The sequence below is a fragment of the Coloeus monedula genome (assembly GCF_965178545.1).
Source record: "Coloeus monedula genome assembly, contig: HAP1_SCAFFOLD_89, whole genome shotgun sequence".
Lineage (NCBI taxonomy): Eukaryota > Metazoa > Chordata > Aves > Passeriformes > Corvidae > Coloeus > Coloeus monedula.
Genome location: NW_028120812.1, coordinates 273,374 through 300,963, shown reverse-complemented (window position 1 = coordinate 300,963; position 27,590 = coordinate 273,374). Strand labels below are relative to the sequence as shown.

Here is a 27,590-nt window from a genome sequence, read left to right as displayed (position 1 = left end):
GGTGGGGAAGCACCCGTTCAGGAGGGGCCAGGAGATCATCTGGGGGCGGATCCTGTTCCCAGGACGGCTGTCTCCAGGTGGATCCTCATCTCTGTGGCACGGGGGGAATAGCAGTGCTGGGAGGCAGCAGCGGGCTCAGGAGCATCCCGCTCTGGCAGCTCTGAGCAGGTGGCACATGTCCTGCTCTCCTGCTGCCCTCCAAAGCACAGAATCCATGGGCAAGTTTAGGCACAGCTCTGGGCACAGCCAGCATGGCCTGGGCACGGGAACGGGGGGCAAAGCAAGCGGGATCCTTCTGCAGCTGCCTGGTGGTTTCTGCTTTCTCTGCCCAGAGTGCCAGGATGTTCTTAAGAGGTGCATGTCCATGCAGCCCTTGGCCAGGCCGTCCTTGGAAGAGCTCTTCAGTGAGCCTTGGCTGCAGGGTGTTCATGTGCCCTAGAGGATGGCAGAGCCCCACGGGCACAGTGTGATCCAGGGGCCTGGCAAGTGACAGCCCCACCCATCTCTTGGCAATCAGTGGCAAAGCAAAGCAGACTCTTTTGTCCTGCCTGTAGCTGTGAGCAGGGAGCCTCAGAAGGGAACACGCAGCTCTTGGGCTGCAGCTGAGCTGGAGGCCTGCTCTGGCAAGCACTGGTGGCCACCATCCCCCCAGGTTTTGCTTGTCTGCTTCATTGATGGCTGGGGCCCTGGGCAGAACCCTGAGAGCCTGGTGTGGCCCCAGGGAAGGAGAAGGAGCCCCTGGAGAAGCTGTAGCAGGTGGGGCTGCTGCTGCTGGAGCCACCAAGGACGAGCTCAAGGACCACATCCTCTTCCTGGAGCTGGCCAGTGGCAGCTGAAGATGATGGACTTTCATTGTGGCACCTTCTCCAAAGACACGCTGCACGGCCAGTGTGCAGGTGAGTCCAGAGCCAGGGGGATGCTGCCAGACCTGGGCATGGCACGGCCTGGCTGGGCACCAAAGGTTCCCCCTTTGCTGGGGCGGCTGCAGCCAATTCTTCAGTGGCTGCCAAGCTGCTTTTGGGCTCTGGGCAGCTGCTGAGGAGGTGGATGTGCCATGGCTGGCTGCAGGCTGGGCACGTGTCCTGCCCTCCTGCTCTGCTCCCAAAGGCAGCAATGCTGGGCAGCTTTGGGCCCAGCTCTGAGCACGGCCAGCATGGCCTGAGCACCGCTGGCGCCTGGGACAAGGGGACAGGAGGCTTCAGCTGACGGGCGGGTTCTGCTTTCTCTCCTTGCAGCCGGGCTCTGCGGATGCTGAGGCTGCTCCAGGCTCTGCCAGGGCTGTGCTGGGGCTCAGCCCCGGGCACGGCTGGGCCCGCTCTCCCCTCACAGGGCTCTGACAGCTTTGGATCAGACGAGCCCCTTGCGAGCACAGCGACGGAGCTTTCTGCTTTTGCAGGTGAGTGAGACTCTCGTGCAGGCCAGGAGATTGCAGGCAGGGACACACATCCCACTGGCAAGAAGCCAAACTCTGCACAGTCCCAGCTGAACGCCTGGATCTGCACAGGGTGTTCTGTCTGTCCCACTCTTCCTTCCGTTTGGGCTGGAATTGTGCCATTGCACTTTTTTCCTCCTCTGGAAGTGCCATGAGTGGGCCCAACCTGGCGAGTGGGCCGTGTTCCTGAGGCAGTGCAGTCTGGAGCTGATGGATGAAGAATTGTCCTTCTCCAGTGCCAAACCAGAGCAAAAAGCCCTGAGTGGGACTTTGCGTCTTTAAGAACCCCCTGACAATTTCAGAGGGAATTTTCAGCTCACTCACAGGGTGAGAAGGAAGGGCATCTTCTCCATGAGTTGGGGTGGGACAGAGTTTAGATTGCCAGTCCTGCTCGGAGCTGGCAGGGCACAATCAATTTCCTATTGTTTCAACCACAGTTTAAAATAACAATGTTGGAAAGAAAGCCCAGAATCTTTAAAAAAGGACTGCTAAGGTCAGTAAGATGGATCAATGCCATCAGCATATTTACAAATACCTGAGTTGTCTTTTTGAAAAGATCAGTTACCTCTTAATCCAGACTTACAAAAGATTTTTCACTCCACATTTGGGTTTTGGTTTTATATTTCATAATATCTTCTGGGTTTTTTCTTTTTTGTTTTTCTATTAATTTAAACAGAAAACACATCCTAAATGATGGAGCAGCACTGCTGAATACGGGGCCACGCAGAGGGAGCAGAAGCAGCTGCCTTTGTCCCCCTGCAGCTCCAAGGCCCAATCTCTGAGCAGACAGGGCTGGCAGAGACTCGCAGGCTCCCTGTTTGCTGTGCTGCCCCACTTGTGAGCGGCCCAGCTCTGCGTGAGGCACAGGGAGAACAAGGGGCAGCTCCCTGCCAGCCCCGCAGCCCAGGCACCCCTCGGGCCCCGGGGCTTGGGGCACTGTCAGCACCCGCTGCTCCAGCGCCCGCTCCTGCTGGCACTGACAGCAACACCCAAACTGTGGCTGATCCCGAGGGAGCAGCAGCAGGGCCTGGATCTGATCCCTGACTCTGGGGCAGGGCTGGACAAATGACCCCCACAGCAGCAGCAGCAGCAGCAGCAGCAGCAGCAGCAAATGGAGCTGACTTTCAGCACAGCCCCTGCCGCTGTTCCCTCCCGTTGGCAGCGGTGTCACAGCAGCCTGGGGCACCTGGGAGCCCTCAGTGCCAGCAGGGACTGCAGATGGCAGCCCTGGGCTCCTGGAGGGTGTGCAAGGAGCAGAGGTGGGCACTCCCTGTCCATGTGGAGCTTGCAGATGGAAAAGGCTGCTGTGAGCAGGCAGCTCCAAGGGCAGAGAAAGGAGGGTCTCGAGCACTGGAGCTGTGCCAGTGCCACAGCCCTGGGCAGCAGCCACTGAGCCCCGGGGGCACAGAGGGCACAGCAAGAGGGACAAAAGCAGTCAAGGGCACAGACTGGGAGCAGGAACAGCTGCTTCATTGCACTCTTGGAGAAAGCTCTTGGCTGTTTCAAAGCGCTGAAAGGCGTGAAGGGCACAGAGGAGGCCACAGCAAACAATGCTCCTCTTTTCACAGCCTCCCCTCTCCGTGTGCCAGAAGGAATTGGATGAGCTGTATTCTTCTCTCTGAGTCATCTCGTTCAGCATGAGCAGCTCAGCACCAGGAGCTGAAGGAGCTGAAGCCTTGGGCCACAAGAGCTGAGCAAGAGGAGACTTTGGGGCAAAGTCATGCTGGTGCCATGGACCTGGCTGAATCCTGGAATTACAGAATCCTTCCTGTTGGAAAAGACTTCGGAGCTCATCGAGTCCAACCATTAACCCATCACTGTCAAGCCCAGCACTAAACCACATCCCTGAAGTGCCAAGGCCTGGACAAGAGGCCTGACTGAGGCCTGAACAACAGGCCCTGAGCCAAAGGTGACCTCTGGATGAACCTTCCAACCAAAGGTTATCTTTGTATCTGCTCATTACCGAAATTTGCATGATCATTAGCACTGTGATAGATGTATCCACTCATTAGTGAAACATGTATTGACCTTTCTGTGTTTAGAAGCCGGACAAGGCCATGAAATCCGACATCTGGCCTTGTTTGGGGCTGTATGGTCAAAATCAGCTCCCTTGGCTTCTCCTTGAGCCCTGGCCAGGCTTAGGAGGAAGCCAAGAGGATGAAAGCAGATGTTCCCGCACTGGAAGTGCTGTCAGTTTGTTTCTCCAGCACTGTCAAAGCTGGGCCCTCTCCCAGCGGGGTTGGAGCCTCAGCTGTGGCTGGAGGCAGCTGCAGGAATTCCCAGTGTCCGGGAGTGGCTCTCCAGTCCCTGGCTGGGACAGCTGCCCCCAGCTGATGGGTGGCTCTGGGTGATGGTAAAGTCTGAGGGGAACTGGGGCTGGATCTTGGTTAATCACTGCAGGCAATCTTTGGCACTGATGATTGGGGGCATTGCTGAGCTGCTCCTGCTGTGATTCTTTGCTAATGATGATGTGCTTTGCTGAGCTTATGCTTTTGTGACTTTTTGCAGATTTGCATTCTATAAATTGCACAATTCCTTCAGTTGGTGTCTGTGTCTTTGGTGCTGACCCTGCCCACCAGCAAAACAGGGCCCCGTCCTGCCTGCCTGTTACCTGGGAAGACAAAAACCCTCACTCGGAATGTCCCCCCTTCCTCCTTGTTCCCCCCACTTTATACCCTGGCCATGATGTCCTGTGGTCTGGGATATGCCTGGGGTCAGTTGGGGTCACCTGTCCTGGCTGTGACCCCTGCCAAGCTCCCCCGCACCCCCAGCCCCTCGCCAGCGAGGCCGGACGAGGGGCAGGAAAGGCCTTGGCTCTGTGCAAGCTCAGCAAGAACAAAACCATCTCAGTGTGAGCAACGCTGTGCTCAGCACAGAGCCAAACACAGCCCCAGAGAAAGGCCTGGCAAGGAAATTCCCTCTGGCCCAGCCCACAGCAGCACCCCATGGCCACCCACCATCACCACGGCTCCATGGGCTCCTTTCCATGCCCCCTGCCCTGGCCACGGGACCTTGGGCTGGTGGCCACAGCAGCCGACTGTGGCCCAGGGGTCCGTGCCCGTGTCCATGGCAGCAGTGCCCGGCCACGGGCCCTGAGTGCAGGTGACCGTGCCAATGCCCATGGCAGCGGGGCCAAGCGTTGGTGTCCGTGGCACCAAAGTGAGGAACGGGTCCCTGTGGCCGCTGCCGTGGCACCTGAGGGCATCAGCGAGTGTCACTGCAATTGTAGCTGGCACCAGCCCCGGCACCGCTCTGTCCTGAGGGCTGCCATGGCAGCCGAGGGCAGCCACAGCTCTGCGGGCAAGTGGCCACGGAGCCTGACTGCAGCAATGGGGCCTGGGGGGGTTTCCAAGGGAACTGGAACTGCTGAGGGTTGCCATGGCATCCAACCCCCAGGGATGTCACACAGCCACCCTGGGATGTCACACAGCCATGCTGTGATGTCACAACCACTCAGTGATGTCATAATCCACTCTATGATGTCAGACCTCTGCCCTGTGATATCACAGCCTTATCTGCAATGTCACAGCTCACTCTGTGATGTCATAGCCACTCTGTGATGTCACACAGCCCCTTTCTGACATCACAGCTGCTCTGTGGGTCTGTGACACAGGCACAGAGGTGTTACCAAAACTTCAGTGAAACAAAACCTCCTCAGCACCAGCGCAGCACGAAGCAGCAGCATTCTTTATTGGGCCGGATGCACGAGGGGAGAGCCCCTCCCAAAGTCGTGTGTGCCGAGTTCAGGAATGTTCCTGTTTGCAGACTGTGTTTCACAGACACATTCCCAGATTGTCCAACAAGAAACACACACACGATCATCATTGCCCCAAAATCATTGCAGATTTCCCCCACCCCTCTGCACATCCGTTCTTCTGCCCTGGGGGTCTCTTTGGGGGTCCCTGGGGGTCGCTAACCCCAAAGCCAGCCCTGACTGCCCGGTGAACTGGTGAAAGTTGGCACACCTGGGCTGGTTGCTGCCTACAGAATCAGCCCTGTGCGGTTCCATGGCCAGTGGCTTTTGGAGAAGAAGCATTGCATGAACCCAGCAGGTGCAAACGGTTTTTCATCTGGCAAATCTCCCCCCCTTGGAGGGTTGTGAAGCTTCTCTTCCCTTCAAGCCTTCGTAAGCCTCACTCTGCTCCTTTACTCACATCCCACGAGTTCCTCAGCTGCTTTCACAACCATGTTCTTTACACAGCTCAAAGCAAGTGTCATAAGCACAAGTATTGCTGTGATCCCAGTCAGACTTTGCAAAAGTGAGGCCAACCATCAGTCAGGGAAAATCCAAGTCCTCTAAATATTTTATCCAACCAGTTACTGTCTAACCCTCCCCTTAATTCCCTGCTGGATGCAGCAACCGATTTTATCCTCTCTCCCTGATCATCCAATCCAGCATCCCATTTGAAATGTGCACACAACAAGTGTTGCTGTTTCAGTTCAAGAATCCACATACTCCCTGTCCATGTAGCAGCAATAGGGCTAAAGCTTTAATCAGTCCCTTGAGAGCCTTGGTCATTAATGACAGTTCATTAATGCTTCAAGGTACTTCTGTTTTTTCTAAGGTACTTTCCTTTTTCCACACTTGAGTCTCTGAGAGGTTTGTGCAGTCATGGTCTCCAATCCTCTGCTTTAATCAGTCCCTTGAGAGCTTTGTACTGACACATATGTATTGGCAGCCACTGCAGAATTCCCTGCAGCCGCCCCAGCAAAGGGGGAACATTTGGTGCCCAGCCAGGCCGTGCCATGCCCAGGTCTGGCAGCATCCCCCTGGCTCTGGACTCACCTGCACACTGGCCGTGCAGCGTGTCTTTGGAGAAGGTGCCAGAATCAAAGTCCATCATCTTCAGCTGCCGCTGGCCAGCTCCAGGAAGGGGTTGTTGTCCTTGAGCTCGGCCTTGGTGGCTCCAGCAGCAGCAGCCCCACCTGCTACAGCTTCTCCAGGGGCTCCTTCTCCTTCCCTGGGGGCCACACCAGGCTCTCAGGGTTCTGCCCAGGGCCCCAGCCATCAATGAAGCAGACAAGCAAAACCAGGGGGGATGGTGGCCACCAGTGCTTGCCAGAGCAGGCCTCCAGCTCAGCTGCAGCCCAAGAGCTGCGTGTTCCCTTCTGAGGCTCCCTGCTCACAGCTACAGGCAGGACAAAATAGTCTGCTTTGCTTTGCCACTGATTGCCAAGAGATGGGTGGGGCTGTTACCTGCCAGGCCCCTGGATCACACTGTGCCCGTGGGGCTCTGCCATCCTCTAGGGCACATGAACACCCTGCAGCCAAGGCTCACTGAAGAGCTCTTCCAAGGACGGCCTGGCCAAGGGCTGCATGGACAAGCACCTCTGAAGAACATCCTGGCACTCTGGGCACAGAAAGCAGAAACCACCAGGCAGCTGCAGAAGGATCCCGCCCGCTTTGCCCCCCGTTCCCGTGCCCAGGCCATGCTGGCTGTGCCCAGAGCTGTGCCTAAACTTGCCCATGGATTCTGTGCTTTGGAGGGCAGCAGGAGAGCAGGACATGTGCCACCTGCTCAGAGCTGCCAGAGCGGGATGCTCCTGAGCCCGCTGCTGCCTCCCAGCACTGCTATTCCCCCCGTGCCGCAGAGATGAGGGATCCACACAAAAGGAACCAGACCAGGAGCCCACACTTTCATTGCCTGCCAGAAATGGGTCTCATTTTGCTCTGCATTCCTTTCCTAGCAGGTGTTATCTATTAAAAACAAGAGAGAAAAGGAAAGAACCAGAAGAAGCATGAGAGAGAAAAACAAAACCCAAATGTGGAGTGAAAAGTCTTCTGCAGCTTTGGATTCAGAGGGAATTGATATTTTTCAAAAGAGAACTCAGTTATTTACCTTTGTTTTTGTTTCATTCAGTACTTACATTGTTTTCACTCCTTCCTTCCTTCCTTCCTTCCTTCCTTCCTTCCTTCCTTCCTTCCTTCCTTCCTTCCTTCCTTCCTTCCTTCCTTCCTTCCTTCCTTCCTTCCTTCCTTCCTTCCTTCCTTCCTTCCTTCCTTCCTTCCTTCCTTCCTTCCTTCCGAATTCCTTCCTTCCGAATTCCTTCCTTCCTTCCTTCCTTCCTTCCTTCCTTCCTTCCTTCCTTCCTTCCTTCCTTCCTTCCTTCCTTTTTCCTTCCTTCCTTCCGAATTCCTTGCTTCCGAATTCCTTGCTTCCGAATTCCTTCCGAATTCCTTCCTTCCTTCCGAATTCCTTCCTTCCTTCCTTCCTTCCGAATTCCTTCCTTCCTTCCTTCCGAATTCCTTCCTTCCTTCCCTCCCTCCCTCCCTCCCTCACAAGCTGCTTCTCACCCCATTGAAGTGGTGCAAAGCGGCAGGATCCCCTCCCAGTTGCGGTTCTCTCACCCTCCCAAAAATATGGGGGACTTCACCACAGCCCCCCACCTTGCGGGGAGTTGATGGCACCTTCCCCAAATTCACTGCAACCTCCCAGAAGCCCCCTAGAGGCCCCTAAATTGTCCAAAAGCAGCAGGAGCCTCCCCAAACGCAGCTCCTGCTTTCCCTCCCTGGAGTGCCCCACTCCAAGTGCCCAAACCACCCCATCAATCCCAAACTTCATCCCACCCCAACAATGCCACCCCCATGCCATGCCATGCCATGCCATGCCATGCCACCCCTCCTGGACACCAATTCCCCTTCTGTGGTTCCTGACTCCCCACAGCCGGGCCTTGGGGCTGACGGATCGAGCCATTTGGGGCTGCCATCGACACATTGGGGCTGGCATTGAGTTGATTGGAGGCACCCGCTCAATCCCTCCTTCCCAAATGGGAGCTTGGAACCTCTCCTCAGGCCTTGCTGTGCCCATGGGCTCACCTCAAGTCCCAAAATGAGAGCCAGGGCCCCACAGGCCATTCAGAACCTCTCAACATTGCCAGAAACAGCAGCATCCTTCCCAAAATGGGCTCCCCAGCTCCCTGACAATAGGTCCCCCTTCCAAGTACCAGAGGCCCCCTCTCAGAACTCCTCCCTAAGCATTGGGGGGACCCCAAAACTGCCTCAGGAACAGGACATACCCTGACATCCCTTCAGGAATGGGGGATACCCCAGAACCCACTGAGGAACGGGGTCCCCCCGGCCTCATCATGCGCAGCCTTCAGCTGTCTCAGGCAGAGCCCATCCCGCCCTCAGCAGCCCCAGCCCAGCCCAGCCCAGCCCTCCTGGGCAGGAAGCCCCAATGGCCGAGCCGGCCTGGGACACTTGCAGGGATGCGGGGGCAGCCGCAGCTTCTGGGGCCAGCCTGTGCCAGGCCCTGAGCGCCCTGCCAGGGAACCATTGCTGCCCCACATCCCATCTCAGCCTGCCCTCGGGCAGCGGGAAGCCGTTCCCTAGGGCCCGGCCCCGCAGGCCCTTGGCAAGAGTCTCTCTCAGCCAGCAATTGCTGCTCCTCCCTGCTGCGGGGCCCAAGCTGCAAGTTGATTTTCTGCCGCTGGCCCCGGCCCAGCCCCGAGCCAGGGCCAGGACCTTGCCCTGGAGCTCTGCGGGCGCTGCCTTTGTGCGGCCGCAGCGCAGCGGCCGCAGCTCGGAGCTGCCCTTTGTGTCCCCGCCGGCAGCTGCCAGAGCTGGCGGGGCCGGGCCAGGGCCGGGCCAGCCCCGGCCTTCCCGGCTCTGGGACACAGCGGCGGCAGCCCCAGCCTTCCAGCCCTGCACACGCTCCCACACAAGCCTCCAGAGCCGCGGCCACGCAACGCAACTGACCGGCCGCTGACCCCCCAGCCTGGCCTGATGGCCATTCCTCTGCCCACACCTTGGCCAAGCTCCCCTTGGCCACCTCCTGAGCCACAGTGCCACAGACAAGTGGCACATACAGCTACAGAGCTCTGCCCAGAGCTGGCAGGGAACGTTCATTCAACAGAAAAACCACCAAGAAAAAGAGAACTGCCCCCAGCAGAGCTGTTCCCTCCTGCAGTACTTACACCTGCACACCCACAGCCCCTGAGACTGCAAGCAATGAGCATTCCCTGGGCACATGTGCAGCCCAAGCAGCTCGAGGACAGCCTTGCAGCAGGACTGCTCTCAGCTGAGCCAAAAAGGCCCCTCTGGCAGCTGCAGGGCCATTGCAAAGGGCAAGGGCCAGAGCCTGGGCCCACGGTGGAGGAAAGGGCTCTGAATTCCCCTGCCCTGGCACCTCAACCCTGTTCCCAGGGTGCTTCCCACACAGGATTCCTCTGCAGGACTGCGGAAAGCTGAGAGGCAGCTCTGGCTTCTCCACTTTTCATGTGCTAAAGCTGCCTGGCAGAAGAAATGGAGGGACAGCTCTGGTGGCACAATCCCTCCCGGCCCAGGGCACAGCGCTGGGAAGGTCTTTCCGTGCCGAGGCTTTGCTGCGGCCAAGGAAAGCTCCTGGCTCAGGGTCACCTTTCCTGCTCGGCCAGACCCCCTGAGTGGCCCAGCAGCAGCAGAGAATTCCAGCACAGCCCTGGCATGGGCAGGGCGGCCCTGGGCGGGCTGCGGGAGCCGGCAGCGCCTGAGCTCAGAGCAGCTGAGCCCGGGGGCTCTTGGCCAAGGCCGAGGCCCAGCGAGCATGGAAAGGTGCTGGGGGGGATAATTCACCCCCCAGTGCGCTCCCAGTCACTCCCAGTATTCCCATGTCCATGGTCCCAGCGCTGCTCCCAGCTCTGATCCATGGGGATGGCAATGTCCCGCTCCCTTCCCGGGGCAGGCTCACACCTGAGCCAGGTGTGCAGGGCAGGACCTTGCCCTGAGCCCAAGCCCTGTCCCCCCTGCAGGATCTGCTTCCCATCGGCTTCTTCCTCCTGCGGCCCCAAGCCCAGCTCGGTGCTGACCGAAGGGCGCTGGGCCGGGGTCATCCCCCGGTGGGGGCTGCGCACCCCCTCTGCCCCCTCCCCAAATTCCCTCCCGGGGCAGCAGGGGCTGGCTCAGGAGCCCTGTGGGCAGGGAAAAGGGGTGACACCGGGATGGGGGGGGGGGGCACACACGCTCTGGGAGGACATGCACAGCCTCTGGGGACCCCCCCTCACCTTCTCCCGCAGCGCCAGGGGGATGAACCCCAACACAGAGCCCCTGACCCACAGCAGCATCTTGGGGGGTGGGGTCTATTGGCTGCTTTGGGGTCTGGGGGAGAGGCCCTAAAACCGCCTCCCATGCCCACAGTCACTCCCAGACCCCTCAAACCACCCCACAGCTCCTGGCTAGCAACCCCCCCAACCACTCTCTGCATCATAAATGACCCCAAGAACCACAAAATTCTCTCCGAGCCACACAACCCAGCCAAGATCACCAAAACTCTCTCAGAGACCACCCCAAAAGGCCCCTCCAAGCACCACAAATGCCCTCAAGAGCCACAAAAGCCCGTCCCAGTCCCCCAAGGAGCCCCCAGACCCTCTCCACGCCCCCAGGACAGGCTCGGGGACAGGAACATCCACAGCCAGGAGCAGCTCAGGCACTTCAGCAGCGATTTGGGCACTTTGGAGGTCACACCCCAAAGGGCGAGACCCAGGCCAGCGACTGGGACAGACAACCAGAATTCCTGGAGAACGGACGGGCTCAGGTGGACACGTTCTGCCAGCACAACTATGAGATTGTGGCCCCAATCTGCCTGGCTTCATGGCTCCACAACACTCAGATCCTCCCAAATATTCCCCTGAACCCCAAATTCACCCCCAACTTCCGGTAAAATGGTGCCGCTTTAGATCTCTTTGCTTAATTTCTTTATTTTTACTCCAATTTTGGTTGTTTCAGTAGGATTAACACAGAAGTTACTTAGGCTGCAGAAGATCTCCAAGATCATCCAGGGTTGCTTGATACCACCAGAGAAAACAATTGGACAGAGCAGATGAAAATTTTAGGGTGTAAAGGTAAAAAATCAGCTCTTGCCAATGAATTTCCAATGTTGATCTGAGTCCCGATGGATGTTCCTGCCCCTGCGTTCACCCAGGTGCCTCCAGGGATCCAGGAGAACATGGAGAGCACCAGCCAGGGGTCTTCCCAACACGGATCACAGGGAATGTGAGTCACCAGGGCTCTTCCCAATGTGGGTCCTCTGACGGGAGATGGAGTTGGAGCAGAGGACAAAGCTCTTGCCACAGTCGGGGCACTTGCAGGGCTTCCCTTAGCGGTGCCTCCGTTGGTGTTTGGTCAAGTGAGAGCTCGTGGAGAAACCCTTCCCACACTGGGGACACTCGTAGGGCCTCTCCCCGGTGTGGATGCGCCGGTGGCTGACGAGGTGGGAGTTTTGCTTGAATCCCTTCCTGCAGTCGGGGCAGCAGAAGGGCCTTCCCTTCGTGTGAATCCGCTGGTGCAGGAGGAGACTGGAGCTGGTGTGAAACCTCTTCCCACACTTGGAACACTCGTAGGGCCTCTCCCCAGTGTGGATGCGCTGGTGGTTGATCAAGGAGGAACTCTCTGAGAAGCTCTTCCCACACTCAGGACACTCATAGGGCCTCTCCCTCGTGTGGATGCGCCGGTGGGTGACGAGGTGGGCATTTTGCTTGAAGCCCTTCTTGCAGTCGGGGCAGCGGAAGGGCCTCTCCTCCGTGTGAATCCGCTCGTGCAGGAGGAGATTGGAGCTGGTCTGAAACCTCTTCCCACACTCGGGACACTCGTAGGGCCTCTCCCCGGTGTGGATGCGCCGGTGCCTGACGAGAGTGGAGTTTTGGTTGAAGCTCTTCCTGCAGTTGGGGCAGTGGAAGGGCCTCTCATCCGTGTGAATCCGCTGGTGCCGGAGGAGATTGGAGCTGGTCTGAAACCTCTTCCCACACTCAGGACACTCGTAGGGCCTCTCTCCTGTGTGGATCATCTGGTGGCGGATCACTTCAGAGCTGTACCTGAAGCTCTTCCCACATTCCCCACACTTGTGGGGCTTCTCCCCATTGTGAAGCTGCTCATGAACCACCAGCTCTGACCTCTGGCTGGATCTCCGGATGCCTTCCCTGCACAGGGTGGGTCTTTCCTCCTCACAGCTCCCTGGGCTGCGTTTGCAGCCCCTCCTCCTGCGGGATCTCCGGGGCTTTTCCTCCCTGTTGGATTCCTGCGCTGTGGAGCCGCTCAAAATGGCCTCTTCCACCAGGTTCTGCCGTGGGGATTTGTCCTCCCTGGGCTCTGTCCTCAGCTCCTTGTCTGGGGGAGGAAGGGCAAGGAGAGGATGGGATTTGCCTGTGTGCCACAGGGAAGGGGAAGGAGATCCCCCCAGTCCGTCCCCGGCAGGACGGCGTCGGCAGCGGGGTTGTCCTGCAGCCGGGGGCGATGCTGGGCTGGGAGATGGAGCAGGAGAGAGGGGAAAGGGGCAGGGACTTCCTCCTCACCTGCCTGGGTGTCCTGGGGCATCTTCCTCTTCCTCACAGCCTCCTCCTCCATCTGGCCAAGGGTTGGGAATGGGAAATCCTGGTTTGGGGAGAAACAAGGGATGAGTGGTTTGGGTTGGGGCTTCCTCCTGCCCAAGTCCATCTCTAGAAGTCAACGGTGTCCATAGAAACTAACAAAATATTGACAGTGAGTCCAAAAAAAGCCTCCAGGAGTTCCCCCTTTCCTGTTTCCTCACTTTGAGTTCTGGGGGTCCAGTGGGTCCTGGGGATCCCCCTCTCTGGGGTCCTGCTTAGGGATGCTGAGGGGTTTTGGGGGTCCCACAGGCCCCTTTTTTCCTGATTCTGCTTCGGCTCCCAGAGGTCCCAGGGTCCCCTCTTCAGCCTCCGTCCACTCCAGGCACTTGGGGCTCCCCTCTCTCCTCATCGCCCCTTTTAGGGCCGAGAGGTCTCAGCCCCACCTCTTCTCCAGGCCCCCCACCCCTCCAGGCTCTTGGGGGTCCCCCAGCTCTGGTATCGTCCCTCTCTGCTCTCCCCACTCCAGGGGTCCCGTGTTCCAGCCCCCAGCTCTCCTGGGGATCCCCAAAGCCAATGTCCCACCCTGCAAGTACCGGGCAATCCTCACATGGACCCCCCAAGACCCCCAAGGGGCAATTATGGCTCAGCTTTGGAGTCCTGCAAGATTCACATATCCCCTCTGGCCCAAAAAATCCCTCCCAGGGACATGCAAGGACATCTGGGGCTCAATTCCAGAATCTGCAAGCTCCAAACACCCCTCCAAAAAAACCCCTCCTGCTGACCCCCCGATAGATTTGGGGTGATCTCCCCCTCCTCGCTCACCTGCAGGATGGGGGGGAAGATGCTACCGGGGCTGGGGGAGCTGCGGACACAGTGGGCGGGCGGTGGAACCTCGTGGTTCTCCAGCTCCTCCTCCTCCACTCTCCCTCCTCTTCCTCCCGGCTCCTCCTCCACTCCCACCCTGCCCCCCCTTTCCCACCCCCTCTGCCCCACGGCTGCCGCAGCACCGGCTGCTGTGTGGGGGGAGCCCCGATCAGCCCCAGGGATGGACAGGGGGGCTGGGGACCCCCCGAGTGCAGATCCCTCCCTTCCCCAGAGCCCCAGGGAATTGCTCCAGGGCTCAGGTGCTGGGGGACAGGGCTGGACCCCCATGGAACCGCTCTTCTGCTGTCCCAATCCCACCTTTCCCTCCTGTCTCCTCCTCTTTCTCAGCGTTCCCCCAATCCACAGCCCCATTCCAGCTCAATTTGGGTGTCCCATCCCCATCCCGCTTTGTTTGGGGGTCCCAGCCCCCTCTTCCCCCCCCCTTCTGAACCTTCCCCATCCCCAGTCCCCACCTCCCCTCCCCCGGCCTTGCTTTTGGGGGTTCCAGGCCCCTCCTGCTCCCTTTGGGGGTTCCATTCCCCATTTCGCTCAATTTGGGGTCCCAGACCCGCCCCCCTTCTCACCGCTCACCCCGCGGCCGGGGGGGCTCCCAGCACCACCAGTGCCACCAGTGCGGCCCCAGCTGCCCCCACACGCCCCATGCCCAGCGCCGGGCGCTGCCCACAGCCCCAAAGCAGCCGCGCTGTGCCCTGGGGGGTCCCCAGAGCGGCCCCGCCCCGCACGGCACTGGGAGCACCAGTCCGGACCAGTGCGGAGCGCGGGCGGGCGGCATCAGCCGTGCCCGGGCAGGGCCGGGCCCCGCGGGGCTCCCGCCCGCACTCGGCCCCCGCCGGGACAGCGCGGGGGGGCCCGGCCTGGCCGCCCCCACCTCCCCCTCCCCAAATTCCGCTCCGGGGGGCGCTGGCGGCGGGGGGGGCTCAGCTGGGGCCAGAGCTGCCGGAGCCACGTGTCCCCCGCTGCCAGCACCACCCCCTCAGGATTAGGGGTGCCCCAAAACTCCCTCCGAGCTGCCGGATACCCCGCAGGCCCCTGAGTAGTGGCGTCCCCCCGGCCTCGTCATCCCCAACCTGCGGCTGCCTCATCCCAGGCCCCATCCCGCCCATCCCCCTCCGCCACACTTCATCCCACACCCCAATCCACATCCCACCCTTCCTGGGCCCCATCCCGCCCCATCCCATTTCTCCCGGCAGCCGCCACCGGGACCCCCAAAACCCCGCGTGCCGGGGGCTCCCCAATATCCCCCAAGGGGCATTTGTGCCTCACATTTGGAGCCCTGCGAGATCCAAACATCCGCCCCTCCACCCCCGCCCCACCAAACCCCCCTTCCCCCAGGAACCAACAAAGATATTTGGGGCTCGGTGCTGGAGTCCTCCAAGCTCCAAAAATCCCCTCTCCCGAAACAACCCCAGGCACCGCCCAAGATATTTGGGGCGAGCTGCCCCTCCCCGGTCACCTGCGGGATGGGGGGAGAGATGCTCCCAGAGCCGAGAGCTGCGGACACAGAGAGCGATGGATGCACACGGAGGCTCCTCTTCCTGCCTCCTCTGTCCCGCCTCTTCCTCCCGCTCCTCCCCCTTTATCCCGCCTCTTCCTCCTGCTCCTGCTCCTCCAGCCGTCCTCCCCCCTCGCTCCTCCTCCTCCTCCCGTTGTTTGTGGCTCCCATCTCGGCTTTGTCTGACATCAGCCCTGGGGCCGTCCCGTGCTCAGCAGCAGCAGCAGCAGCAGCAGCAGCAGCAGCAGCAGCAGCAGCAGCAGCAGCAGCAGCATCCTGTGCTCTGGCAGCACTCGCTGCTCCTTAGGGAAGGCTTTGGCATTTCTGCCGGGCACAGACACTGAAGCTCACCCCGACCTGCCCCGCTCCCATTGCTGTCCCCTGGGCGCTGGGCAGCTGCTGTGCCAGGGCAGCCAGAGACACAAACGAAGCCAAGTCCAGCCCAGCTGCCCGGGCTGATGCAGACGAGCCCCAGGGCCGGGGTCCTGCAGAGCCCCACGGAGCCCTGGGCTCCTCGCTGGGAACGGGCTGTGCTGCGGCTGCCACAGCGGCCACAGCGAGTCCTGGGGCTCCCCCGGCGCCGCTGCAGCAGCACCCAGGTTCCACCTCCTGTGCCGGGCCCTGGCCAGGGGCCATCAGATCCATGGGCTCCGTGCCGAGGGGGAACACAACAACAATGGATCGGCTGCAGCCCCCAAGGACCTCGAGCAAATCGTGCAGGAACATCCAGACCTGGACCTGACGTTTGCAAAGCTGCAGCCGGCAGAGTTCTGTGGCGCAGGAGAGCCGGCACGGGGAGAGGAGACCTGCAAGGAGCTGCAGGAGAAACACCCTGAGCCTCAAAGGCCGCCACGGCCTGAATCTGTGCTGGGGAAAGTTCTTCCTGTCCGGGAAGAGATCCCGGGATGAGGCAAAAGCCAAGGTCACGGCTGGGGACAAGATTGCCGTGCAGGGAGGGCAGAGGAGGGACCGCGAGCGGAGACTGGGAGCCCGGGAAGGAGGGAGGGGTGGGGAAGGTGTTTTTTAGGGTTTGTTTTGGTTCTCCTTGTCCTGGTGTGATTGGTTTGGAAATAAATTCCATTAATTTCCTCAGCTTGGGTCTGTTGTGGCCCTGACAGTGAGCAGTGAGTGAGCTCTCCCTGCCCCGATCCCAGCCCTCGAGCCTTTCCTTCTGTGTTCTGTGTGCTGCAGCTGTGAGCAGAGTGCCAGAGCGGCTTTGGTGGCCCCGGGCACCCGGCCAGGGCCAGCCCAGCGCAGCGGTGCCTGCAATTCATTCCCTCGGCTGCAGCGCTGAGCGGCCGCAGGGCGGGTCCGGCTGCGCGGGCAGGCGGCTCCAGAAGCACCAACTGCGCCCCACGGGACAGGAGGAGGAGGCAGGGGGTGCCGGGGGAATCTCCTTCCTCCGAGCCGGCAGGGCCAGGCGGGAGAGACTGGAGAGAAGGAAACGGAGAGGAGGGACGAGGCTGGAGCTGTGGAGAGCTGCAGGGATGCCGGGGCAGCCGGGAACTTTGTTTTCCAAATCTCTGGGGTGAAAGGAAGCGCTGTGAAATCCGTCATGGAAAAGAGAGGAGAAATAGCGATTGATGGAAACCGACACCCCTTGGGACTCAGTTTCTCCCTCTGCATTGCAAAAGCTGACAGACCCCGAGCGCCGACGGACACCCGTCCCCGGCGTCACGGCCCAAGGGATCGGAGCTGCGGCTGGCGGGGCTGGAAGCTCCGTCCAGCAGCTCCGCTGCCGCCCCCAACCCTCGGGCTGGACCGTGGGGTCTGGGACACAGCCCCGTGCTGGGGGGCGGCAGCGGGAGCCGCGGGGCCCGGCCCGTGGGGGCGGCCGGGCTGGAAAAGTGCGTGGGGCCCCAGCGCGGTGCCCCGGTCTTGTTCCTCACCTTAACTCAATGTCTTCACCTCCCTGCGTGCCCTTCATTTAATAAGCATTTCCTAAATGCTGACCCATCCTATCATCATCTCTACCCAGAACAGAATTTCCCAGGCCATTCCAAGTCCTTTATAGTTCTTAAAATACTGTGGCCAACCCCTGACCGTGATTTCCCCCACCCCCGCCTCCGTGTAGACCTTGTTGTCTCCCAGCACCAGGATAGTTCCCACTGCCCCAGGTCTGCGTTTAGCAAAGCCAACAGTACTTCTACCACTGCTTTCAGCAAGACCCCAGTTGAGTCTTTACATTTCAACATAACCAGATGATGTCTACTTAGCATGAAATGGAGTTACTGTCCAAGAGTTGTATGTCCCAAGCAATTTCTTAGCAGAATAAATCTTAAATCCTTTGGGTTTAAGTGTTTGGAAATCATCTGCTAGCAGATATAGCAACTTCACTACATTCTTATTTTCAATATCTATGTAGAGCTAAGGAATTCCAATTATGAGAGGCTCTATTCTGTAAGCTCATTAAAAGTTAATATCCACCACAACACTGTCTCTCTATTTCATTGGTTCTTTGCAATTGCTTAGCAAAGATAACAAGCACCAGGCTTTTTAAGAGGGAGACACGCTTTCTCACTTAAAAAGACACAATCTTGTTGCCACCAAAGCACTCACACAGGTGAAAGTCACAATTTTCCTGCCTCTTCCTTCCTTTCCAAACCAGTGCAGCATGAGAGAAAGCAGCTGTTTCCCGAGGCCGATGGGTCACAGACAGGTAAGGTGACATTGAGGCTTGTTCCTCAGTGGCAGTCAGCAAGCAGCAGATGATGATCTCAAGGATCCAGGTGACACCATCACCCTCTCAAGAGAGGAATCCTTTAAGCAAGCACATTGCTCATCACTTCCATCCTGCTTTGGTTTAATGAACCAGCTCTTCCTGGCAATGAGCAGCAAGGGGATCTAATTTGACTGTTGCTATCCTTTTACATTTTATTCAGTCATTACATCAGAACAGGCATTTTACTTTTGTTTCAGTTACTCCAGAGGACCTTGGCACAAAGCAAAATGAAGTCAAATGAGAAATAGCTAGCTTAAATTTATATACAGCAACAAATCATGCTGTGTTTCAACAAGTGTAAGAGAGACGTGGGGCTTTCCTTCCCTCTGAGCAGCTGCAAGCATAAAAAAAGCAATGATGCAATGTTCATTAATAAAACTTTCTTAGAAATCTCTTCTTGTGGACAGATTCAACATCTGCAGGTGATGCCATGAAGATTTTTACCTTTTCTTTTATACCCCTGTTTTACCTTTTACAACTTCTGTATTCCTAGTGCTTTTTGCCTACATTCTTAGACTTGTTTGTTAAGCTAAGAGACTAAACATTTTAGAAGCTTCGTAGTTAGGGATCAGTGTGCCCCAGACCCCAAGGTCCTCTCCAGAACACATTCTGTAAACCAAGATAGAACCATCCAAGGGAAGGTTCCTTGGGGAGGGGGGCTCACTTGAGCCTCTCATTGGGGAATCTTTAATAGATATGCTAATTAGTAAAACCTATAATGTTATACCCAATGTTGGGGGGAGACACGGAGACACAGAGACAGAGACAGACTCGGCAGGGTGCATCTCAATGCACATGACCTGGACGTGTACACCTAAGGATCCTTAAAAATAAATACCAAGGTAAAATCCCTTTTCCCCTTCTAACCGTGTATGCCTCTTGATTTTAAGACCAGGAAAAGGCATCACAGGAGATACCCAAAACACATTCATTGTGCTGCATTTCCCTTTTTCCATTCACGTGTTATATATACTGAAAATATGTTACTGAACACACCATGCTCCCAAATTTTCCATAAGTAAAACATGTAGCTGTGTATGTTATAAAGGATCAAACACAAGGGAGAAAATCGTGGCACAGATGCTGCAGCAAAGGAAATTCATCACATTACAGATCTCCCCTGATACTGAGGTTGGCCAGGACTTTCATCAGTGATGGGAAGGAATTTCTCATCTTCCCATTTACAGCACCTGAAGCTAGGAGGACCCAACACCTTAAGCGGTGTCCAAGATAGCACAGAAATTTAAACAGAGCCATTTACAAAGGGCAGCAATTCATCTGGCCAGTTCACACCTCAGATAACTATCTGCAGAACCCAGAGCAACATAATACTCCAAGGAGCAGTGAGATAGCCAGAGGATTCTCAGCTAAAGAAAATCAGGCAAGAACAGGATGTTCCTTAGCCTGGCTAACCCAGATAACATCTCCCAGCCATTAGCATGAGATGAAACAGAAAGAGAGAGGCTGAATTACTTGCAGTGTACAGATACTGCCTGAGGGAAATGTGACAGGTGACCTACAACATAAAAAAATGCACTTAACTGTAAAAACTAGGAAGTGAAGCTAAAAATGAGAAAAATTAAAAGCTGTCCTTGGATATGCAGTAAAAGGCACACTGACATCATAAACGGGAGAAGGAACACAAAAGCACCCAGCTGTTCAAAAGCTGTGCTATTAAGGTACAAAGAAATCAATGTTTTTCTAAAGAAAAAATCCCTCACAACATGAATGAGCTCGGTAACACTCAAAACAATATTATTTGTTAGAAAAATCATCTGCTCCAGTGCCTGAAGCAAAAGGTTTGCAGTTTATTCCATCATTCCTTCAAATCCAGGGATTAGTGAGAACTTCTTAACAAATTCCTGCCTTGCCTTATGGTCCTTCAGCTTCACTAGGGCCAAAGCTTGCTGCTCACAGTCAGTACAGGAATCCCTGTGGTGTTACCATCCTCTCTGAGTGAGAAAAGCACTCGAGATGGTGAACAAAGAGATGGGGCAGTTTCCTGATGCCTGAGAAGGATGTTCTCAACTCAGTGACACAAAGTCTGCTTTTGTTCAGACAGGAATGAAGAGGAAAAATGGCAGAAATTCATAATAGGGACGATGAGGAGGAACATTGGGCTGTGCACACATTCAGTCCAAGCAACATCAACTCCAGGTGTGGTTTAAAATTCACGTTTGTGCTTTATTAAAGCCATGCACTGTATTTATGGCTCTCAGTGAATTCTGTATCCAAAAGGGACACATTAGATGATTAAAAATTAGTTGGATTTCTTTCCTTCTCCTGTAGCAGTGCCAGTAGGAGAGGTGACAAAGGCAGTTCCCTGGCCTTCAGACCTTGGACAGAAGTGGGATCCATTGATACAAACTCATGCAGCCAAACTGCAGGTATTTAATTCAGGGCCTGAGACATGAAGCTAGGCTTCTTTTAATAAATCACGGACAGGGATGAGCTCCTGACATTAATATTCCACTCCTCCCTCTTTCTGCTGAGACAGTCTGGCCAACACGAATATCCCTAATACAGATCCAGGGCTCTGGTATAACAGCCACCCCAAAAAGCCATAGTTCCAGCTACCTTTCCTCTCTTTGCATCATACCAGGAGGAATCAAAAGGAATGAAACCTATTTCATTTATTATTACAGGTGAGAACCCCTCTAAGTACACAGGAAGAGAAGTTGCATTTTGTAACCTTGTTCTCCATCTAGAAGTAAAACAGGGGCTGGTGTGAGGCAACAAGGGGAACAGAGAAAATGCTGAAAAGAAACTGAGGAATGTGAAGCCAAATTTTCAAGCATTCCAGGCAATCACACCACTCAGGGACATTCTACAGCTCAGCAAATCACATGCTGGAATGCAGTGGAGTATGGAGTAGGGAAATAGGGAACTGCTCAACAAAATAGGTGCTACAGCCTCTTGTGCTCAGGCTCTTAGCCCAAAGTATGTTCCAGCTCCAACTGAAGGGCATTCTGAACCAGAAGAACACTGACCTTTTGATTTTGGCAGTTCACAGTTCTCAGACAGCAGAACGTCTGTGGCTCCTCTCATCATTATTTTTGCTGTTTTCACTACTGGCCATCAAGTTTACTGCAGTAGCCATCCATGAACCCCAGATCACTACTACATTAATCACACAGAACATGGCTCTCAGAGTGCATTAGTGAGGTACCAAGAGAAAACCCAAATGATGATCCTCCTCACAGAAAAGGTAACAGACAAAAAAAAATAAAAGTGTGAAAATACTTTTTAAAAGATGGCTGAAATTAGGTGAATTCTTAAAATTAAGTAAATGTCTGAAATGAAATTTAAGCAAATTTAACTGTTGCAAAGTATTCTGAATACACATACAGTACAATATACTAGAGTCCAAAATTAAAAAACTTACAGTCATGGAAATATGGGGTAAGGGATATGTTTATTTGGAAAAATCAGTTCAGCAGAGATCTCTTTGCTACAAATATCTTGAATTTAATTCTTCTGCCTTGATACAACCTCCTGAGAAAATACAAAGTAAAATAAAAATCCTACAGGAAAAACTTGTGTTCGATGCAATCTATTCACTCAGACCTGATACAAAAGTCTAATTTATTCTCTTGATTTATTGTCTTAAGGAGAATGAATCAATTATTCTTCCACTCAGAAGTCTATGGCATTAATCCTTGAGTTGAATCAGGGAAAATTCAATCTCTCATGAGTTCCCGCACCATTTACGTTTCTTGTAGTGTTCTGTTTTGTTGGAGTGAAAGCTCCTCTGGACTCAGGCCCAGAGGGAAGCCAAAGCACAGGGGTTGAATTAAAACCTTTGGACAAGCTGAGATACATGAAGTCACACCAAAGTGAAATAGAAATATAGATTTTTAACTTTTAGTAGAAATATATGCTAAGTGCCTTAAACATTGAAAAGCTGCAGCAGAGACCTTAAACACAGTTCTTGCTGCAGCAGTGTTACCTTTTCACAGAATTCTTTACTTTAGACAAAATCTAGATAGAACTGTACTGTTCAGTTTTTTTAGATAGAGTGTTCACATAAACAATAAGAACTGATAGAAACTGTACATGCAAATCTGTGTAATACCTGTCTAACACTGGTGTAAGGCTTACAACTGTTAGAATTAGACCAGGATAGGTTAAGAAAAGGAAAACTAAAATCGTGTGTTAATCTTATTGGTCAATTAACAAATACAATCCACACTTCTGCAAGAAAAAATATAGAGTCTAGAGTCTAGAGCATAAAGAGTATAGAGCATACAGAATATATAGAGCATATAGAGCATATAGAAGAAGAAGAAGCTGGTTTTGCCTGCTGTTTGCTGTTGCTGCTTGCCTTTATCATGTAACCCCCTTCGAACTCTGCCTTCAAGAAAGCTGTGAGACTATGAAATAAAGAACTCAGCAGAACAGCAGCCTCCTCTGCTCTCTCACCCTGGTCCGGGAAGGAAGGGTACCCCATCAAAAGCTCAACAGCGCAGAGCCCCAAGGCTGCTGTGGGCAGCAGGGCCCAGGGGCCGTTCCCACCCGCAGCGCTCCTGTCCTGGGCTGGGCCTGCACAGGGGCTGGGGCACCATGGCTGGGGCAGCGGGGCACAGAGGGGCCACGGAGCCGCTGCCGGGGCTGACAGCAAGGCCAGGGACACACAGGGAATTTCTGGGCATTGCCTGCGCTGGGCAGGGCTGAGTGTGGGGAAGGCAGAGCTCAGCTGGCCTCGGTGGCTGCAGGAAAAGCCGAGAGCCCGAAGAGCCCCCGTGGCTGTGCTGGAGAGCAAGGCTGGAGGAGGGAAATGCGGGGCTGCTGCGGGATGGGGAGGGGGATTGAATTCCAGCAGGCACCGACGGGGGGCTGAGAGACTCAAGGGCTCCTTGGCCTGAGCCTGTCCTGGAAAGGTCTCTCAGCCCTCTGTGCCCATGAAGGGCTCCAAGGAGGAGCAGAGCTCATCTTGGCAGGACCCTCATGGAATCCCTGAGGGACAAATGCCAGTGCCTGCCCAGCCTTCCCAACATCCCTGACACCAGAGGCCTTTTCCACATCCCTCAGTTCCAGGTCAGTGCCCAGAACACAGCACAGGCCTGTCCAGGTCCTGGGGCAATTCCCAAGGGAGGCAGCTGTGATTTCTCCCCACAGACCCACCACTCCAGTGTCTCTCTGTGCAGCCCTTGGCTGTCCTGAGCACTTTCCCTGGAGCCTCCCTGCCCTGGACGTTTGTCTCCATGCAGTTCTCAGCACAGCCCAGCAAAGAATTCAGGTGCTTTCCCAGAGGACATTACTCTGGGAGTGAAGTGGCCTCAGGGCACTGTTTGTGCCCCTGGAATTGTGCCAGCCCCGAGTGCTGCTGATGGTGTTTGTGCTCACTCGGGTTCATCTCCCCACACCCACTCGATGCACTGCTGAAGGCTCCTCAGGACACAGCAAACACGGACTGCTGGCCTGGTCACTTGGTGTCCCTCCGTGCAGGGACAAACAACCTCCTGCAGGGGAGGGCAGAGGCCAGTGCTGGGATTGCTGGTGGCAGGGGCTGGTGTGGGACACTTGCCCTGGGCACCTTCCCAGGCTGTGCCCGGAACAAAGGCACAGCCCAGGCCCTGCTCTGCTGCTCCCTCAGGTCCATCCCAGGAGCTCTGGCAGTGCCAGGACACTGCTGCGTGCCCCCCCTGCACACTCCCCCCTGCCCCTGGGCACTGGGGTTTGCTTTGCCAGGGCATTCCTGGGGCACATTCCTGACAGCAGCTCTGGAGGAGAGTGAAGCCTTCCTGCCCTGCCCCCAGGAGATGCCCTTTGCTGATGGAGCTGCTGTGCTGGAGCCCGGCTGTGTCCCAGCAGTGCCCGTGGCCTGTCCCTGCCTGTGGTCACAGCACGGACACGCAGCAGGACAGTGACCGAGCTGCCCGAGCACTCCGGCCTTGCACCCTCAGAAAGGCTGGGAAAGGAGTGTGGAGCTGGGAAGAGCAGAGGTGGGAAGAGGCTGGGCCATTGTCCCTGGCCGTGCTGCTGTGCTGGGAGTCTCTTCCCTCCAGCTCTGCCCACAGGCACTGCCCCTGCAGAGCCAGAGAAGGGCTGAGGAACAAACCTTGCACACAAAGGTCAGGGCAGCCCCTTGTTTTTATTCAAATGCACAGGGAAGAAGCCTCCTGAAAGTCTTTGTGTTTCAAAAGAAAGGTAGATGTTCATGTAGAAATGCTAGGAGTAGTACTACAGTACTTTATAAAAAGCAGAATAACACCAGAAAAAGAGTAAGAAAAAGCACCAGTGGAAATATGGACAAAGAGGGAAAAAAAGGCCGAGATTTTAAGGTGTTACATTCTGAAGGTTCTGGAGCAGAAAAGAGAGAGTTTATTGCTTCTGAGAAGCATCCTAGTCATCACTTTCCTCAGGGCATCCCGGAGCTCCTGGTTCCTCAGGCTGCAGATGAGGAGGTTCAGGGCTGGAGGCACCACCAAGAACAGAACTGACACTGCCACATCCAGGGATGGGGACGAGGTGGAGGGGGGCTTCAGGTGGGCAAACATGGCAGTGCTGATAAACAGAGAGAGCACGGCCAGGTGAGGGAGGCACGTGGAAAAGGCTTTGTGCCGGCCCTGCTCAGAGGGGATCCTCAGCACGGCCCTGAAGATCTGCACATAGGAGAAAAGCATGAACACAAAACAGCCAAACACCAAACAGACACTGACAGCGATGAGCCCAAGTTCCCTGAGGTAGGATTTGGAGCAGGAGAGCTTGAGGATGTGTGGGATTTCACAGAAGAACTGGCCCAGGGCATTGCCCTGGCACAGGGGCAGGGAAAATGTATTGGCCGTGTGCAGCAGAGCAGTGAGAAAGGCACTGGCCCAGGCAGCTGCTGCCATGTGGGCACAAGCTCTGCTGCCCAGGAGGGTCCCGTAGTGCAGGGCTTTGCAGATGGACACGTAGCGCTCGTAGCACATGATTGTGAGGAGGGAAACCTCTACTCCCATAAAGAAGACAATCAGAAACACCTGAGCAGCACATGCTGTGTAGGAGATGTGCCTGGTGCCCCAGAGAGAATTGTGCATGGCTTTGGGGACAGTGGTGCAGATGGAGCCCAGGTCAGTGAGGGCCAGGCTGAGCAGGAAGAAGAACATGGGGCTGTGCAGGTGCTGGCCGCAGGCTCCGGCGCTGATGATGAGGCCGCTGCCCAGGAGGGCAGCCAGGGAGATGCCCAGGAAGAGGCAGAAGTGCAGGAGCTGCAGCTGCCGCGTGTCTGCCAATGGCAGCAAGAGGAAGGGGCTGATGGGGCTGCTGTTGGACATTCCTTCACTCTGGGCATTGTGGACTGTTGAAATAAGGCATTGACAAGCTGGGACAGATTCCCCTGAGTCAATCCTATGCTATTTTCTTAGGAATTCCCGCAAAACCACTTCTCCTCCTGTGTCACAACTTGGCTAAGCTTTTTGATTTCTGAGCTGAGGTTTGTGCTGCTGCCTCATCCTCAGCATTGCTCTCAGCCTGAACACTGGGGGCCCAGAGGGAAAACAGGGCTCCCTGTGCCCCAGTGCAGTCAGACCTGCTGGTCCCCACACAGGTGCCCTTTGCTCATTGCACCTCCCTCTATTTCAGGGTGATTGTACTTAAAATGGGCTTGAAAAATAAAGTGACTTTTTGAAGGCTCCAATTTCAAAACCATTTCTCTAAACCCTTCTCCCTTTCCCTGAGCAGCTGTGGTTGCTCTGGCTCTCTGCTGCCTGGAGTTGTGCCTCCTGGCAGCTGTTTCTCTGAGTCCAAGGCTTGTCCCTGCCAGTGCTGCCAGAGCCCAGCCCAGCCCTGGGGGCTCAGCCCTGCCCTGCAGAGCCCTCCCAGCACAGGGCACTGCCCAGGGGCATCTCCCTGGCAGCAGGGCCTGAAGGGCAGCTCAGACAAAGGGAGATGCTGCAAGCCAAGGTGCTGCTGGTGCTGTCTGCAGGCAGAGGAGTGTGAGGAGGCATTTCCTGAGGGAGATCTGAGGCAGAGCTGCTGATGCCCAGGGTGGCAGTGCAGGAGTCTCAGTGACACAGACAAACCTGAGAGCCCCTTTCCCTTCCCTTGAAGAGAAAGCTGAGAGCAGCCCTGGCCATGCAGCACCACCTCCCCAGCAGGAGGAGTCTGCCCTGAGGGGGGTCGCTCCTTCCACCTCCAACTCCTCCCCAGAGCCCATGGGGAGCTGCCAGGCAGGCTGAGAGCTACCCCTGGCAGGTGGCAGATGCCCTGGCCTGGCAAAGAGCCCTCAGGGCTGCAGGAGCTGCTCTGCAGGACAGCCCTGGGCACCCCTGGCTGCTGCCCACCTTCACAGCCTGCAGCCGGCCCTGGCAGCAGGAGCCGTCCTGCCCTGTCCCTCTGACGGTGCCCAGGGCAGCCCCGCTCTGCAGCACATCCTCCCCCAAGGCAGGAACGGCAGCAGAGCCATCCTCACAGCCATGGCAGCCGTGCCATGGGCCAGCTCTAGAGGATCCCTGCAGCCAGAGACTCACTGTGTCCCACGCTGGGAAGGTTTCTCCAGGAATGAGTTCAGAGCTGTCCTTCCAGCTGCTTTAGCCAGCTCTCTGCTCACTCCTCCCAGGTACCTGCAGGCAGTGCCCTCAGCCCTGCTGGGCTGGCAGAGGAGCTGCTCCTCAGCAGAGCTGCCTCTTTGAAGCTCTCCTTGGTTGCCAGAAGCTTGAGAGTTCCCTCTGTGCCAGGAGCCCGGCCCAGCTCAGCAGCACAGCAGCAGCACAAGGACTTTAATGACCCTCTCGGGGCTTTGGTGTTGTTCACATCAGACTCAGTCCCTCAGAGCATCTTCAAAAAACTTCTCAAGAACTCAAAGATTCAAAGTCCAAAGTTTCTTTAACTTTTAATGGGTCCCAGTGAGGGACACGGCTCACGTGAAAGTGTCCCCAGGTTCCAGTCAGAGCAGAACTCTGAAGGCAGCGATGGCAGGTGGGGACAAGCAAGGGAAAGGTGTCTCTGGTGCCAAGCGAACCTGGCTGTGTTCCATGAGTGCAAAGGGCCAAGGCCTGAGCCCCAGCCCCTCGCAAGGCAGATCCTGTCCCTCCCTCAGTGCTCAGGGCTCTTGCCGGGGCACTGGGATGTGGGGATGGGCAGTGCCCAGGGCAGCACCATGGGGTGGCCCCTGCCAGGCTGCTGGGCAGGGACAAGGAGGCACTGAGGCCCCAGGGCTGCAGGGGTCACTTGTCCCCTCCTGGCCTCAGGGCCAGGGCCAGCAGCCATGGCCAAAGGGCTGCACAAGTTGGCTCTGTCAGGGCCTTGCAGCTGCTGCCCATCCCTCTGCCCTCTGCAGCCCAGGCTGTCCCACGGTGTCCCTGCCCTGCGCCTCTGTCCCTGCAGGCTGTCCTCATCCCCCCGGCTGCCCCACCTGGCTGGCCCCTTCCTTTGCTGGCAGCTCTGTGTCCTGCCTGCCTCTGCCTGGGCACACAAAGCCTTGGGCTGCTCCAGACTCCTTCTGGGGGACGTGTTGCACCCCAGCCCTGCCTGGGAGGGAAATTCCTTTCTCCTGGTGTCCACTCTGGGCCTCCCCAGCTGCCCTTCGCATTCATTTTCTCTTTCTCTGCCTGTTCTCTACAGTGCCAGAAGGATCTACCATCTCTGAAACCTCCCTTCAGTCCCTCCCAGGGCTCTCCTCTGCTCTCCTCAGTCTCCACTCCACGGAGCACAGAGCTCCTTTGTCCCTATACAGTGGTCAGGTGCTTGAGGCCAAGAGCGCCCGGACAAGAGGGACGGTTCTTTTCCCCAGGAAGGAAACCACAGAAGCCCAGTATTGAAAGATGAAAGGCGGCCACCAGAGGCCAAGGCCAGCC

General features: G+C 56.4%; 1 protein-coding gene across 1 annotated transcript in view; it reads right to left on the bottom strand.

The window, feature by feature from the left end:
• Positions 1–25,070, bottom strand: part of LOC309585654 (olfactory receptor 14J1-like) — a gene marked incomplete at both ends in the record, with an annotated part of 57,436 nt that extends 32,366 nt beyond the window's left edge. The window contains one exon of the mRNA XM_082303574.1: positions 24,168–25,070. Coding sequence (XP_082159700.1) covers positions 24,168–25,070 — 903 coding nt within the window. The remainder of the gene's footprint in view (positions 1–24,167) is intronic.
• Between the last annotated feature and the right edge of the window lie 2,520 nt (positions 25,071–27,590).